At 41.7% G+C, this 15,159-nt stretch overlaps 1 protein-coding gene across 2 annotated transcripts; it reads left to right on the top strand.

Annotated features, from left to right (window-relative positions):
• Nucleotides 1-2,823: 2,823 nt before the first annotated feature.
• dnd1 (DND microRNA-mediated repression inhibitor 1) lies at nucleotides 2,824-14,737 on the top strand. 2 transcript variants are annotated; one of them, XM_063875978.1, is made up of 5 exons: nucleotides 2,824-3,337; nucleotides 5,095-5,182; nucleotides 6,975-7,300; nucleotides 11,560-11,692; nucleotides 13,671-14,737. In XM_063875978.1, the coding sequence occupies exons 1-5, from the start codon at nucleotides 3,317-3,319 to the stop codon at nucleotides 14,219-14,221; spliced, it is 1,119 nt and encodes a 372-aa protein (XP_063732048.1). In that variant the 5' UTR covers nucleotides 2,824-3,316; the 3' UTR covers nucleotides 14,222-14,737. The 2 variants fall into 2 exon arrangements, with proteins under 2 accessions (XP_063732048.1, XP_063732047.1); XM_063875977.1 differs by having other exon boundaries at nucleotides 5,092-5,182; nucleotides 13,671-14,733.
• Nucleotides 14,738-15,159: the final 422 nt, after the last annotated feature.

Below are 15,159 nucleotides of genomic sequence, written 5' to 3'. Positions count from 1 at the left end.
CATACTGATAAACACCTGAACATCAGCAGGAGAGGACTGTATAAAGTAGAGACACTACATACTGATATACACCTGAACATCAGCAGGAGAGGACTCTTTAAAGTAGAGACACTACATACTGATAAACACCTGAACATCAGCAGGAGAAGACTCTTTAAAGTAGAGACACTACATACTAATATACACCTGAACATCAGCAGGAGAGGACTCTTTAAAGTAGAGACACTACATACTGATATACACCTAAACATCAGCAGGAGAGGACTCCTTAAAATAGAGACGCTACATACTGATATACACCTGAACATCAGCAAGAGAGGACTCTTTAAAGTAGAGACGCTACATACTGATATATACCTGAACATCAGCAGGAGAGGACTCTTTAAAGTAGAGACGCTACATACTGATATACACCTGAACATCAGCAGGAGAGGACTCTTTAAAGTAGATACGCTACATACTGATATACATCTGAACATCAGCAGGAGAGGACTCTTTAAACTAGAGACGCTACATATTGATATGCACCTGAACATCAGCAGGAGAGGACTCTTTAAAGTAGAGACTCTACATACTGATATACACCTGAACATCAGCAGGAGAGGACTCTTTAAAGTAGAGACGCTACATACTGATATACACCTGAACATCAGCAGGAGAGGACTCTTTAAAGTAGAGACGCTACATACTGATATACATCTGAACATCAGCAGGAGAGGACTCTTTAAAGTAGAGACTCTACATACTGATATACACCTGAACATCAGCAGGAGAGGACTCTTTAAAGTAGAGACGCTACATACTGATATACACCTGAACATCAGCAGGAGAGGACTCTTTAAAGTAGAGACTCTACATACTGATATACACCTGAACATCAGCAGGAGAGGACTCTTTAAAGTAGAGACGCTACATACTGATATACATCTGAACATCAGCAGGAGAGGACTCTTTAAAGTAGAGACGCTACATACTGATATGCACCTAAACATCAGCAGGAGAGGACTCTTTAAAGTAGAGACTCTACATACTGATATACACCTGAACATCAGCAGGAGAGGACTCTTTAAAGTAGAGACACTACATACTGATATACACCTGAACATCAGCAGGAGAGGACTCTTTAAAGTAGAGACGCTACATACTGATATACAGCTGAACATCAGCAGGAGAGGACTCTTTAAAGTAGAGACGCTACATACTGATATACACCTGAACATCAGCAGGAGAGGACTCTTTAAAGTAGAGACACTACATATTGATATGCACCTGAACATCAGCAGGAGAGGACTCTTTAAAGTAGAGACTCTACATACTGATATACATCTGAACATCAGCAGGAGAGGACTCTTTAAACTAGAGACGCTACATATTGATATGCACCTGAACATCAGCAGGAGAGGACTCTTTAAAGTAGAGACTCTACATACTGATATACACCTGAACATCAGCAGGAGAGGACTCTTTAAAGTAGAGACGCTACATACTGATATACACCTGAACATCAGCAGGAGAGGACTCTTTAAATTAGAGACGCTACATACTGATATACATCTGAACATCAGCAGGAGAGGACTCTTTAAAGTAGAGACTCTACATACTGATATACACCTGAACATCAGCAGGAGAGGACTCTTTAAAGTAGAGACGCTACATACTGATATACATCTGAACATCAGCAGGAGAGGACTCTTTAAAGTAGAGACGCTACATACTGATATGCACCTAAACATCAGCAGGAGAGGACTCTTTAAAGTAAAGACTCTACATACTGATATACACCTGAACATCAGCAGGAGAGGACTCTTTAAAGTAGAGACACTACATACTGATATACACATGAACATCAGAGGAGAGGACTCTTTAAAGTAGAGACACTACATACTGATATACACCTGAACATCAGAGGAGAGTACTCTTTAAAGTACAGACACTACATACTGATATACACCTGAACATCAGCAGGAGAGGACTCTTTAAAGTACAGACACTACATACTGATATACACCTGAACATCAGCAGGAGAGGACTCTTTAAAGTAGTAGATACAGGCAGTATCAGAAAAATAAAGAGCTTTTTGAACATTAAAGCATGGAGACATGTCCCAGTAGAGACACAAAATATTCATATCAACCGGAAAAATTAGTAGTAGATCGAAAGTAAGTAGATTATTTTCCAGTACAGTACTCAAGAACTATTATGAGGTACATAAAGCCTATCTTTATTGAATGTAATACATGTTCATTTCATGGCACTTTATACTTCAACTGTAGTATAATTCAAAGGGAAATATTGTACTTGTTACCATAGCCTACTTTATTCACAGTTTTCCATTTTCAAATGTCTTCTTAATGATTTTAAGCTGTTGTCTTTTTAAGTTTGTTTAAAATGTTTCTCTGTTTGGTCATTTTACGTGCAATACTTTAGGTACATTTAGCTAATTATACTCACTTTACCTTAAGTAACATTTTCAATATTGTACTTTTACTTGTAAACAAGTTACAGTGTGGTATTAGTAGGCCTACTTTTACTAGTACTTCTTCCAGTTATCTAGAAAAATTCAATTTAGTTTGAATCTTGACAGTGACATCCCCAGGAGCTGTTGTTTCATACCCATGTAAGGTCTCATTATACTACTCTGTAGCTATCCGTCAATCCGACTCCGTGGTCACGCAGAGGCTCATGAACCTTTCGAAGTTCTCGGTGGGGATGTCAGATACGCAGTGCAATTCACCGCCCGATCAGTAGGCATCGCTACGCAAGCTGACCTAATCTCACGACGTCTATAGTTAAAGTCCTTGATTGATTACTTTCCGGCTCCGTTCCACCCAGTGAACAATGGCCAGGTGTCTCTGTTATAGCACTGGCGATGTGTAAAAAGCCTAAAGTTACAATGACAGAAGAAACAGGCGATTGTATTTATCACATTCAAAATGCAGACACATCGTCAATTATCTCGTATGTTGTTGTTGAGTTGTCCCTCTGATCACAGCCTACTGCTAGGGTGGAAGCTCGCCTTCACAATTTTAACAAACCAGTTACCTTATCGTGTACCGACCATCACAACCCTTGCGGTCTCGACGGAGAGGGCTCTCCGTAGCGTTTGACGGACGACCATAAATTAGCCTTTACTGTCAGTGTATTTTTAGTCAAATTTGAACCAAACGCGCTGCTAACAGTGTTCCCTGGTCAGGATGTAAGGCCCGAGCTGTCCGTGAAGGAGGCGCTGTGTTGGCTATCTGCTGACCAATAGGAAAGGCTGAATGTGCGGTCACGGGCAACGTGTGGCGTGACTGTTCGCGTGAACACCGAGAGTATGGAGGGGACACAGACACAGGTAATAGTTTCCTCTTTTTTTAAATCCTTTTATATTATGTGTTTGTGTTTTAACTCCAAAACTAGTCTCCTGTTGGGAGGAAGTTTTAACAAGACATTTGAGCGGTGGCTGCAGCGACGACGCGAGCTGCTTTTTCCCCCCACTGGTTACTTTTGTCTCTCGCCTGGCGAGTGGGTTTTTCCATCACGTGTATATTTGGTTACATTGTGTAAAGTGTTCTTTGATCTCTTGCTTTGTAAAATTACTTTGTTTGTTAGGTTTTCTTGTGAAAACATTTAGTTTGGCTGTTTGTACGTCATTCCCCCTGCACTGCCGCTTGGTTGAAGACAACCTGCAGGCCATTAGTCTACATTCATTTTAAAAACGGGGTGTTAGCCCCGAGCTAAAAGGGTGTGGTCGGGTCGCTTAGTCTACATTAATTTACATGGTTTTTAGTTGGTGGTGGTAATAATAATAATAATAACTTTATTTATAGAACACTTTTCAAAACAAATACAAAGGTGTCGAGTAAAACAGAGTGGTAAAAGCGTTAGTAAAATGGTGACGTTAAAGTTATGACTTTATATTACACATAGTTTCCTGTCGTAACTCTTTTCCAAAACAACTTCTCTCGTTCACCTCAGTGCTGCGTTGGAACCTTCGGGTTTTTTTTTTTAACGTTCACCATCTTTCTGGTTACATTTCGTTAGCTAATGAGGGTTGAGTTAGCTTAGTTAACCGTTTAATACATTACAGCATTAGGTCGGTTAAAATTGAACAGCGTTGCTGCCCCAGAGACCAGAAAAAGGCTTAAAGCTGTATCACAATATCATATTGACAGAGTATCATATTATAATGTATTTTATATTCCAATCCTGAATAATCTAAATCTAAACTGTGTATGTTGAAGGGCATCTGACTTTTAGTATGTTGGATAGATGTGGAAGAAGTATTCAAATTTGAAATGTTAAAAGAACACATGTATTGGCATCTAAATACACTGTGTGCACAATTATTAGGCAGGTTGTTGAGGATAATTAAAATGATTGAACAGCTACAGTCGGTCAATCCAAATCTGTCAGTTTCTTGATCTGTTCACCATCAACTTGTGTTGCAGCAGCAACCACCGCCTCCCAGACTCTGTTCAGAGAGGAGTACTGTAAATCTCCTGTTCAAGAAGGTCCCACACGTTCTCAATAGGTTTTAGGTCAGGTGAGGAAGGGGGCCATGTCAGTATTCTTTCATCTTTAAGGCCTTTACTGGCTAGCCACGCAGAGGAGTACTGCGCTGCATGTGATGGAGCAATGTCCTGCAGGAGATCCTGGTGTTCCTGAAGGATGCATTCTTTTTCCTGTACCCCTGATGGAACAAATTGTCTTCTAAAAACTGGCAGGAGGTTCAGGAGTTGATTTTGAGTCCATCTTCAACCCGAAAAGGTCCAACTAGCTCCTCTTCAATCTGTTTTTTTCCCAATTATGCATGAAGAAAAGAAGCTGCCTAATAATTATGCTCACCTTGATATAGGGTGTTGATACTTTAGCCCACACCCTCCCTCATTACACAAATAAACATCACCTGATAAATGTAATATGCATTTGCGTTTATAAGGCTTGGAGTTGGAAATTATACATTAAAATGATGATATTGTCAAAATACTCACTTGCCTAATTGTGCACACAGTGCATGCTAAATTTGTAAAAGTGTTGCAACTTGTGTAGCGTAATAGGCAGTTCATAAATATAACATTTGTGGAATAAACATATTGATGCGTTTAGCAGATACAGGTTCTGGAAGCCTGGCTGACTGAAACGGGCACTAAGTTGACTCAGGTGAATGGCCAGAGGAAGTACGGAGGACCCCCTGAGGGTGAGTCCTGCTGCTCACACACACACCTCGCAACTTACGATGAGTTTTAATTCAGTATTCAGACATCAGGAGAACATGCGATAACATTGTTCAATATTGTGATGCTCATATCACTTGCGATAAATAAACACATTCTTCAATTAAAAATAAATACGAACTGAAACAAAAATAAACAAAATATTATATTTCCATTCCACAACACGTTTATTATTATTATTTTTGTTATTATGTATAGTGAATACCGGGCAGACTGGCCATCTGTGTGTTCTGGAGGATCACAAATTTGTCATACATGAATGTATAATGCCTTTTTTCTCCTTTATTTCACGTCAAGTTGCACACTGACATTGACAGAGGGTAAACGCTTGTTCTGACTTCCAAGTAAAGATGTCTTTTGTAATCCTTTGAGTAAAGAGGAAGTTATTGAGACACCGCTGCGGTCCGCACTGTGTAGTGCTGCTGTAGTACGGGATTTGGGACGTTCACACCATGTACATACATTTTATAATAAATCTAGTATTTATGAAAGTAAACGACATCATTGTAAGTCGCTCTGGATATAAGCGTCAGCCAAATGAAATGTAATGTAAGTATTTGTTGAAAGAACAACTTCAATTTACATTAAGACTATAAAGTTTAAAGGTGTCCTATTATGCTGTATTTGAACAATATATTGTAGGTCTCATATCTATACAAAACATGTCTCTGAAGTGTTTTGCTCAAAATACCAAACAGATCCCCCATTGCAGCATGCCTCATCCCCCTCTATTTCAGCCCTGTTCCTGAAGTGCTGATTCTGTGACTGTAGCTTTAAATGAACTAGCTGCTGCTGGCCACGCCTCTTTGGAGCTGCTGCTGGCCACGCCCCTTTGGAGCTGCTGCTGGCCACGCCCCTTTGGAGCTGCTGGTCACCCCCCTTTGGAGCTGCTGGTCACGCCCCTTTGGCGCTGCTGGTCACGCCCCTTTGGAGCTGCTGCTGGCCACGCCCCTTTGGAGCGTCATGATTTCTCCTCTGAAGAGAGTTTTCTACCTGGAGAAACTCAGCTAAACACTGCTGTGATTAAACGCCATATTATGTTCCAAACCACATCCAGCATTATCTCTGAAACACTTCTCAGTGTTTACCACTAGAACAGAGACATTATATGTATCATATATACAACAACTCTAAGTCCCTCCTGCAGACATCCTGCACAGAGACACAGACACACAGGTGCTGGGGAGGGGTTCAGCTCACGACTGTATATGGGGGATGTGAGGTTGGGACGTGTCACGTGGGGGGACGTTGCCAGGAGTTCAATGTAAAGCAGTTTTTAGAGATGTGTGTAAGGACGAAAAGAGAGAGAGTTGTATTTTGAGTTTCCTTACACACCGGGGACACGTTTATGTATAAAAGACATCAAAAAGTGCATTTTGCATAATAGGGCACCTTTAATGCTTACAGCTGTTATGGAACAAAAGTGACCCAAACATTTGTACCATATTTTCTTCATTTAATATTTTACAGGCTGTTAGATCCTCAGTTTAACTAGATTTATTTTCACTTTGATAATCATCATTTGGTTTTAAAATGGGAAAGCGATTGAAATTCAGGGATGGACCTGAACATGTTGTGATGCTCTGATATCTTCAGTTAATACGGGGGTTTTCAATTTGTGCCTTGTTAAATTTTCAGATTAGATGTTTAGAATTACTCCACTTGATACTGGGATGGTTTCTTCATCTTTAAATATAGATCTCAGCAGTAATTGATAACTTATCACTTACTCCCATCTCTCCTCTGTGCGGTCAGTGTGGGACGGGCCGCCCCCAGGATCCCAATGTGAGGTTTACATCAGCCAGATCCCGCTGAACACCTACGAGGACGTGCTGATCCCCCTGTTCCGCTCCGTAGGGCCCCTCTGGGAGTTCCGCCTCATGATGAACTTCAGCGGACAGAACCGTGGCTTCGCCTACGCCAAGTACAGCTCACCATATGTAGTTCGCGCTGCTGTCCGCCTGCTGAACGGTCACAAGCTGGAGTCCGGCTTCTGCCTCAGTGTGCGCTGCAGCACAGAGAAGAGAGACCTCTGCATTGGACAGCTGCCCGCGAGCACCGAGCCGGACCAGCTGCTGCAGGTAACAGCTCTGAGGGAACATCAGATGCAAATAAATCCATTTCAGAGATAGTTTTCATCGATTATAATTTCTTGTCAGAAAAAGGAACCTGAAATGTGTCTTGGCGTCCCAGCAGCTCCATTTGCAACATCAACAAAGATACATATTTAGAACAAACATTAACCAAATCATCACCATCACTGAAGATTTACATGCTCTAAACCAGGGGTGTCCACACATTCAAAAAAATATACGGAGAGCTGGGCCACTTTTAGATGTGAATATTGTCTCAAAAGTTAAGTTATAAGTTAGCAAAACAAATCAAATGTAGGGGAATAATGCACAAGAACAGCATACATCCCATCTCTCTTTAGGGTTTCATTTATTTCGTTGGCAGCTCATTCCTTAGAACAGAAGCCTCCGATTGCTGATAATGAGAGTAAATATGAAGGTTCAATTTCAAGCTTGTTATAGAAATTAGTTATTGGGTTATTTTTTTATCAACTAAGATCTGTTAGAAAATGTTTTACATTTTAAATTACTGAATTTATTTGAATATTGGGCTCGTTAATATATTTGAACATATATACAGTGGGGCAAAAAAGTATTTAGTCAGCCACCAATTGTGCAAGTTCTCCCATTTAAAAAGATGAGAGGCCTGTAATTTTTATCATAGGTAAACCTCAACTATGAGAGACAGAATGAGAAAATAAATCCAGGAAATCACATTGTCTGATTTTTAAAGAATTAATTTTCAAATGGTTGTGGAAAATAAGTATTTGGTCAATAACAAAAGTTCATCTCAATACTTTGTTATATACCCTTTGTTGGCAATGACAGAGGTCAAACGTTTTCTGTAAGTCTTCACAAGGTTTCCACACACTGTTGCTGGTATTTTGGCCCATTCCTCCATGCAGATCTCCTCTAAAGCAGTGATGTTTTGGGGCTGTCGCTGGACAACACGGACTTTCAACTCCCTCCAAAGATTTTCTATGGGGTTGAGATCTGGAGACTGGCTAGGCCACTCCAGGACCTTGAAATGCTTCTTACGAAGCCACTCCTTCGTTGCCCTGGCGGTATGTTTGGGATCATTGTCATGCTGAAAGACCCAGCCACGCTTCATCTTCAGTGCCCTTGCTGATGGAAGGAGGTTTTCACTCCAAATCTCACGATACATGGCCCCATTCATTCTTTCCTTTACACGGATCAGTCGTCCTGGTCCCTTTGCAGAAAAACAGCCCCAAAGCATGATGTTTCCACCCCCATGCTTCACAGTAGGTATGGTGTTCTTTGGATGCAACTCAGCATTCTTTCTCCTCCAAACACGACGAGTTGAGTTTTTACCAAAAAGTTCTATTTTGGTTTCATCTGACCATATGACATTCTCCCAATCCTCTTCTGGATCATCCAAATGCCCTCTAGCAAACTTCAGACGGGCCTGGACATGTACTGGCTTAAGCAGGGGGACACGTCTGGAACTGCAGGAAGTCCCTGGCGGCGTAGTGTGTTACTGATGGTAGCCTCTGTTACTTTGGTCCCAGCTCTCTGCAGGTCGTTCACTAGGTCCCCCCGTGTGGTTCTGGGATTTTTGCTCACCGTTCTTGTGATCATTTTGACCCCACGGGGTGAGATCTTGCGTGGAGCCCCGACGACTGACCGACCAACCATAGACTGTATAACCAACTGTATAATGAGCAAGCAACAAGTTTGCTATCTTCACAATAAATAAAATCTTTGTTCAAATGACTCGTGTTCCACGACCACCGACCAATCATAAGCAAGATAAACCACAGCGCGCGCTTTTTACCCATCGGTCCCTCTTGGAGTGGAGTGCTCAGTCGTCAGCGAGTGGTTCTTCTGGACAATTTTCGGGATACGTTACAGATACAAGTTTTGAGGTAAATCTAGTAGCAGCTAATCTGGCAAAAACATTGTATGCTGTATCATTTTAACGTTGCTGAAGGAAAATTATTTTAGCCAAATAAAGTGTATTAACATGCTTCAGCTTATCAGCTTGTTAGGTTGCTAGCTAACCTCAGTGAATTGTGTTAAAGTTAGCCTAGCTAGACCAGTTCTACGTCACCTCGTTCAATGCGAACAGAATGCGTTTGTGAAGGCTGATCTCCACAGCATCCGTCCTGTTACCTGATATTACTGGCGGCTATGTCATTGTGGTCAGATCTGAGAGGGATGAAAACGAACACGTAATGAACAAATACACATCCGTGTGTGGTTTAGTGAGTAGCTAGTAGTGGTACAACGGATCATCATTGATCCGTGATCCGTTCGGCTGCCACCAGATGCTGACACAGACCAAGAAATTCTGCGTTTCAATGTTGACCAGGCGCTTCCCAGTTTTCAGCATGGAGAGGATGTTGTCAAGTGGTGGGCCGTCGTCTTCAATACAGGGAAGTACCCTGCACTGTGTCAGGCAGTCAAGCCTGCCCTCTCAATTTTCCATGGTGCCCTGGTTGAGTCTTCCTTCAGTGTCATGGGGATCATCATTGATCAACGTCAATGAAGATCTCCACCCTCAGTGCTGTGCAGACTGTTAAATACACTTTGCAGACCAGGAACCAGACTGGGGTGGAAATGTTCAGAAGGGATGATTTGAAGTTTGGGGAGGTAGATAGGAGGTTGTGTTCTAACATTAGTGCAGCTGGAACTAGGGACAAAGCCCAACGACAGGAAAATCAGCTTGTAATCAGAGAAAGGAGGGTTAAGTTTGGCTGCCAACCATCTACCAGTGCTGCTAGTAATAGGGCAGAGGTGGTAGAGAACGATAGTGTGGCCCGAAAGAGGCACATTGCCAAGCAGCGAAAACGGGATGTTGATATGTTGCCAAATTTGGCCAATGGGATTTACTGTTGACCTGTCCTGAATGCTTTTCACATTTAAAATGATTTTAACTGACCAGTTTATGGGTCAATAAATGTGCCATTTTTACCATAAGAAAAGGTTGTCTTTTCCCTTTATTTTCTTATGGGAGTACACCAGAATGCTTAATTTACATGTTAAAATAGCAAAATTTGGCTGGGGGGGGAGGACAGAGGAGCCTCTTAAAGAAGAAGTTACAGGTCTGTGAGAGCCAGAAATCTTGCTTGTTTGTAGGTGACCAAATACTTATTTTACCGAGGAATTTACCAATTAATTCATTAAAAATCCTACAATGTGATTTCCTGGATTGTTTCCCCCATTCTGTCTCTCATAGTTGAAGTGTACCTATGATAAAAATTACAGGCCTCTCTCATCTTTTTAAATGGGAGAACTTGCACAATTGGTGGCTGACTAAATACTTTTTTGCCCCACTGTATTTGAGAAGTACAATATAAGACAAACAAAAGTTTAATTTGTGGGCCATATTGCATTATACTTTTAGAATTTGCAGAGGGCCGATTCAAAATGGCCTGCGGCCGCATTTGGCCCCCAGGCCGTAGTTTAGACACCCCTGCTCTAAACCTTTTCGCGTACATTTTACCTGGGATTAGCTCTGTATTAATTATTATATATATTATTATTATTATATATAATTAAAGGTTTGAGTGTTGCACAAACGAAAGCTGCACTGTATTAAATCTCCGTAACCGGTATTTTAGATTTGACAATTCATATTATATAAATAACATGTTTTATTATTATTATTCTTATTCTTATATTCTCTGTTCAGGACATGGTTGGGGTCAGAGATGATGTTGTTCGTAGGCTGGTTTATGGAGTCTCTCAAAAGATTGACCTACAATCCTTGAGCAGATTTCATCTGGGGGAGCAGTTTGACTATGAGGCGGTAGACCAACACCTGTACATGTAGTATTGCAATAATGTAGAACCCTCAGAATCACATGTAAAAACAGAAGAATGATTCTCTACTCGCCCCCAAGGCCTACTATTTTACATATGCCTCAACAGCACATGTATAAGTTGAATAGCATAGAATAGGAACTGAGTTTTGGACTGAGTGTGTGCTACAACACCAGTGGTACAGAACCGGTTGGCTAACCTATGGCTATAAGCTGAGCTAGTAAGCTAACTTCAGTGCGATGGGAGCAGAAGACCTGACTCCACCCTTCAGGTCTCACATGTACTAACTTGCCTGTGTGACTGTAACCATTTTATAATCTGTATTCTAAGATAAAAAGTACCATGCGATATTAACATGAGGGGCCCTTTTGTGAGTTTTGGTAATGATAGTCTGTCATCATATAAGAGACAAAAAAAGTCCTTTGAAGTTTTCCAAGAGCCTGCAGTGTCCTGTAGTGTAGTCAACCTTTGTCTTTTCCCAGATACTGCGTGTTGTGGTGGAGGGGGTGGAGAGGATCTCTCTGCAGGCGGGGCTTGGTATAGAGGGGGTGTCTGCTGTAGTCACCTTCTCATCCCACTATGCTGCTTCTATGGCCAAGAGGGTGCTGGTGGAAGGTAGGAGCTCACATGATGCATCACCACTGTACATATGATCCCATCTCTGCTATCCACCTTTCATGGTCTGTAATGGTTTCTCTCATATTAATGAAATTAACACTAGTACCGCCGACATTCCATTATTCGTAGTTCAGCTGAAAATGACCCCCTATTGCAACAGCATTAGCACAGGCAGAGATATAACATTTAAAACATTTAGTTTGTTCCACTTCATCATTCCCTTATGTACTAAGTATGACTTGACAAAAAACGGTTTAAAACTCAGTTAATGGGGTTAGTTTTTAAATTGCTTCAGTTTATAATTGTAAAAGATCAAAAAGTTCAGATCATTTTTCAATAAATCAGTAAATGGTGTGCGACAAACAAAAAACAACATACTTAATACAATCAAACAAATTACTAATAGTAGATTACCTTCATTATTCAGAAGTTTACAGTAGCTTTGGTTAATAACCCGGGAATAGTACACAGAGCGCTCTCTTATCCTCTGTCCCTCTCCTGACAGCCCGTCCGTATCTGTCTCATGCAGCTGCTCGCTGATCCAGTAATGAGTGACCCGCGGTAAAGAATAAATGTATTTATAACTAGTTCATTTAGTTGCAGAGGTAGATAAATAGCTACATGTGTAAGGTCTAATTTGAAGTGTGTGTTGCTCCGTTCAGCGGTCCGTCACCATGGCGGAGCTGCAGGTGATCCGGGCGGAGCTGCGTGTTCTCCGTCAGCAGCACCTGATCCTGATAACTGCTCTCTCTCTCCCGTCCGATTATATTTCACTCGCGTTTTATGTCCATATCGATCAGATCCAGCTAGGTCTAGCTAATGATGCGACTGCCTGCTTATCAAAGGAAACCTAAACAATAAGCGTTGCTTGCCAGAAAAGTATAACACATTATGCATTTGTTTACAAAAATGACCCCGTCTGGCAGTTCTTGGTATAAATCCTCATATTTTGTTTTCTCTTCATTCCCCACGAATCAAAATCCACTAAATGATCAATATACACCTTTTAGGAGAAGTCACAAGGTTTGAGATGTGTGGGATCTATATTTACAGAAAAAACCGCAGGGGGGTAAAAATGACCCCCTTGGTGGTTCTATTGTTAATTATGCAAAGTGCTCTTGTCCTTGCCAACATGTTACCATGTGCCTTTATTATACGTAATATAATAATAATAATAATAAAACAAATTGAATTGCAAAAAATGGGCGGAAACCTCAAACGATCACAGGGACACACACTTGGCAGAAATTCTCAAATTGCAGAGTGCAGATCTCAATGGATGAATGCCATGTTTGGCCTCGACAGCAGGACTTGACGTGTTGAGTTTTTGTTAAACACTATATTGCCATTTAACAGGAACAAACTGTAACTTTGGAACCCCTTTTCATAAACCCTGAACCATTTGATACACACTGCACTCACTAAGGCCGGTACACAACACCCAAAACGTGTTAGAATAGGGGGGGGCCAGTTCAATGCTGCATGCAGCTTTAATTATTAGTATTATGAAAGAGTTTAATTTACTTTGACACTACTGAGTTGATTTGTACTTGATTCAAAAGACCTAAAGGGAACTTTGGGTCTTAACACTTATTACATTTCCAATACTGACAGTCTGACATTCACCCCCACTAATGGTCCAGGCTTCGCAGCTCTTTTTTATTTTCATTTACGTCAACAGTATGGACTTTTCATCTGTATCAAAGTCTTTGCTCCGCACTCCATCTCTGTGGTGACAGGATGTTCATTCAGTTATGAGTGCACTATAAACACATCAGGTGGCACGATGCAGAAAACCAACTCTTGTTTTATCTTTAAAAAAAGCCTGAGGCATTCTTTTGTGACGGTGGGGTAATTATTTATATATCCATATCCAGTTAAGAAAATTAAACTTATTTGTACTCATTCAGAACAATTCACATGTATTCAAGATAATGTTTTATCTTTATTTTTACTGCTGTGCTTTTGTGTCCAGAATTCAAGAATCGATTTATGTTGTCCATCACCGTTACATGGCAGTCTACAATGAAGTCGATCACTGAAGTGCCCCCCCCTTCACACAAATTCTCTAAAAGGCTGACCCCCCTGAAATGGCCACGCCACGTCCTTAGATCTCCACAGTCCTCCCCCATGCCTCCCCGTCTGGACTGCCCTCCATCCAGGGATTCCATGGGATTCTACAGAGCAGTAGGACGACCCGCTGTCCCCCAGAAACCACCCTCTCCCAGCTCCTCCCTGCAGGGTCACCTCCAGTCCATGGGGTCCATCCAATCCCCCATGGCGCTACTGCATGAGCTTTGTGAGGCGCTCTGTGTCGGGGAGCCGCACATTGACCTGCGGTTCAGCCATGCGGGGGCCGAGGGCTTCCTGTACTTCTTTTATGATGTGTCCCTGGGCGGGATAACCTCCGCCTTCAAAGGGCTGGTCATGGTCTTACCGGGACACAATCCCAACGCCACGCTGGAGGAGGCCACGCTGGAGGAGGCTCAGCAGACCGCCGCTCTACAGGTTCTGCAGAAGTTCTGACAGACCACCCTCCTCCTGAAGCACTGTTCGCCTTGTTAATGTTGTTTACAGACAGATGTTCAATATTTTATCTGTGTTTATCTGCATTGCTTTTATTACAGTTCACTTGTTTGTCTTTGAACTGCTGTTATGTTTTGATTGCATGTTTTTTATCTGTTTTCCTGTTTATTGGTTCCTCATTTTCAATAAATGAGAGAAAGGAAAATGTGAGGGTGGTGTTAATGAGTGACTTAGGTTAAATCTTTAGAACTACCACTTATTAAAGCAACTTCCTGTTGAGAATCCGCACAAAGTGGATATTCTCAAAAGGGTTTAATTAATCCTGGCTAACATAATCCTAGTCATTCCTAGGTCTAGTTATCTTGATTCGATGTGTGTTCTTACTTTGCAAAATGTTGAGACTTTTGATTGGTCCCTGGGCCTTTGAGTCCATGTCTACACGTCCTCCCTGGATGAAGCCCAGCACAGTCCCGTCCTGCTGCGCTCTGGTCCCCGATATGAAGCTTCAGGGGACGTCTGTTGCACCCTGGGAGAAAGATCTCTCACAGGAATTGTGAGCTGGATGCTGTTCAGAGCACTTCAGGTGAGTGGAGGAAGAGGATGGTGTCCTCTTCTCCACTGTAAACTAACTGTGTCAGGAGCAGCCTCTTCGTCTGTAGCCACTCCAGTTATCCAGTTATGTATATTTATAAATAGCATTGTTTTGATGCAGGTTAATTACACCAGATTCACCAAATCTGCCAATACAGCTGATGGATCTGAAAATGATCCCAATGAAGCCGTCAATCAGGTCAGCGAGAAGCGTCTGGAGGACTTGTTGCACTGATGGTTCCAAATGTCAAATAGACAACCATAAAATATGGAAAACTGTTCCCCACAAAGGAACAATATGAAAAGACAAGGTTTTGATTTATTGGCTAAGAAATCTATTTACGTAA

Source organism: Eleginops maclovinus, chromosome 23, assembly GCF_036324505.1.
Source record: "Eleginops maclovinus isolate JMC-PN-2008 ecotype Puerto Natales chromosome 23, JC_Emac_rtc_rv5, whole genome shotgun sequence".
In the NCBI taxonomy this organism is placed as follows: Eukaryota; Metazoa; Chordata; class Actinopteri; order Perciformes; family Eleginopidae; genus Eleginops; species Eleginops maclovinus.
This window is presented reverse-complemented; position numbering and strand designations above follow the sequence as displayed.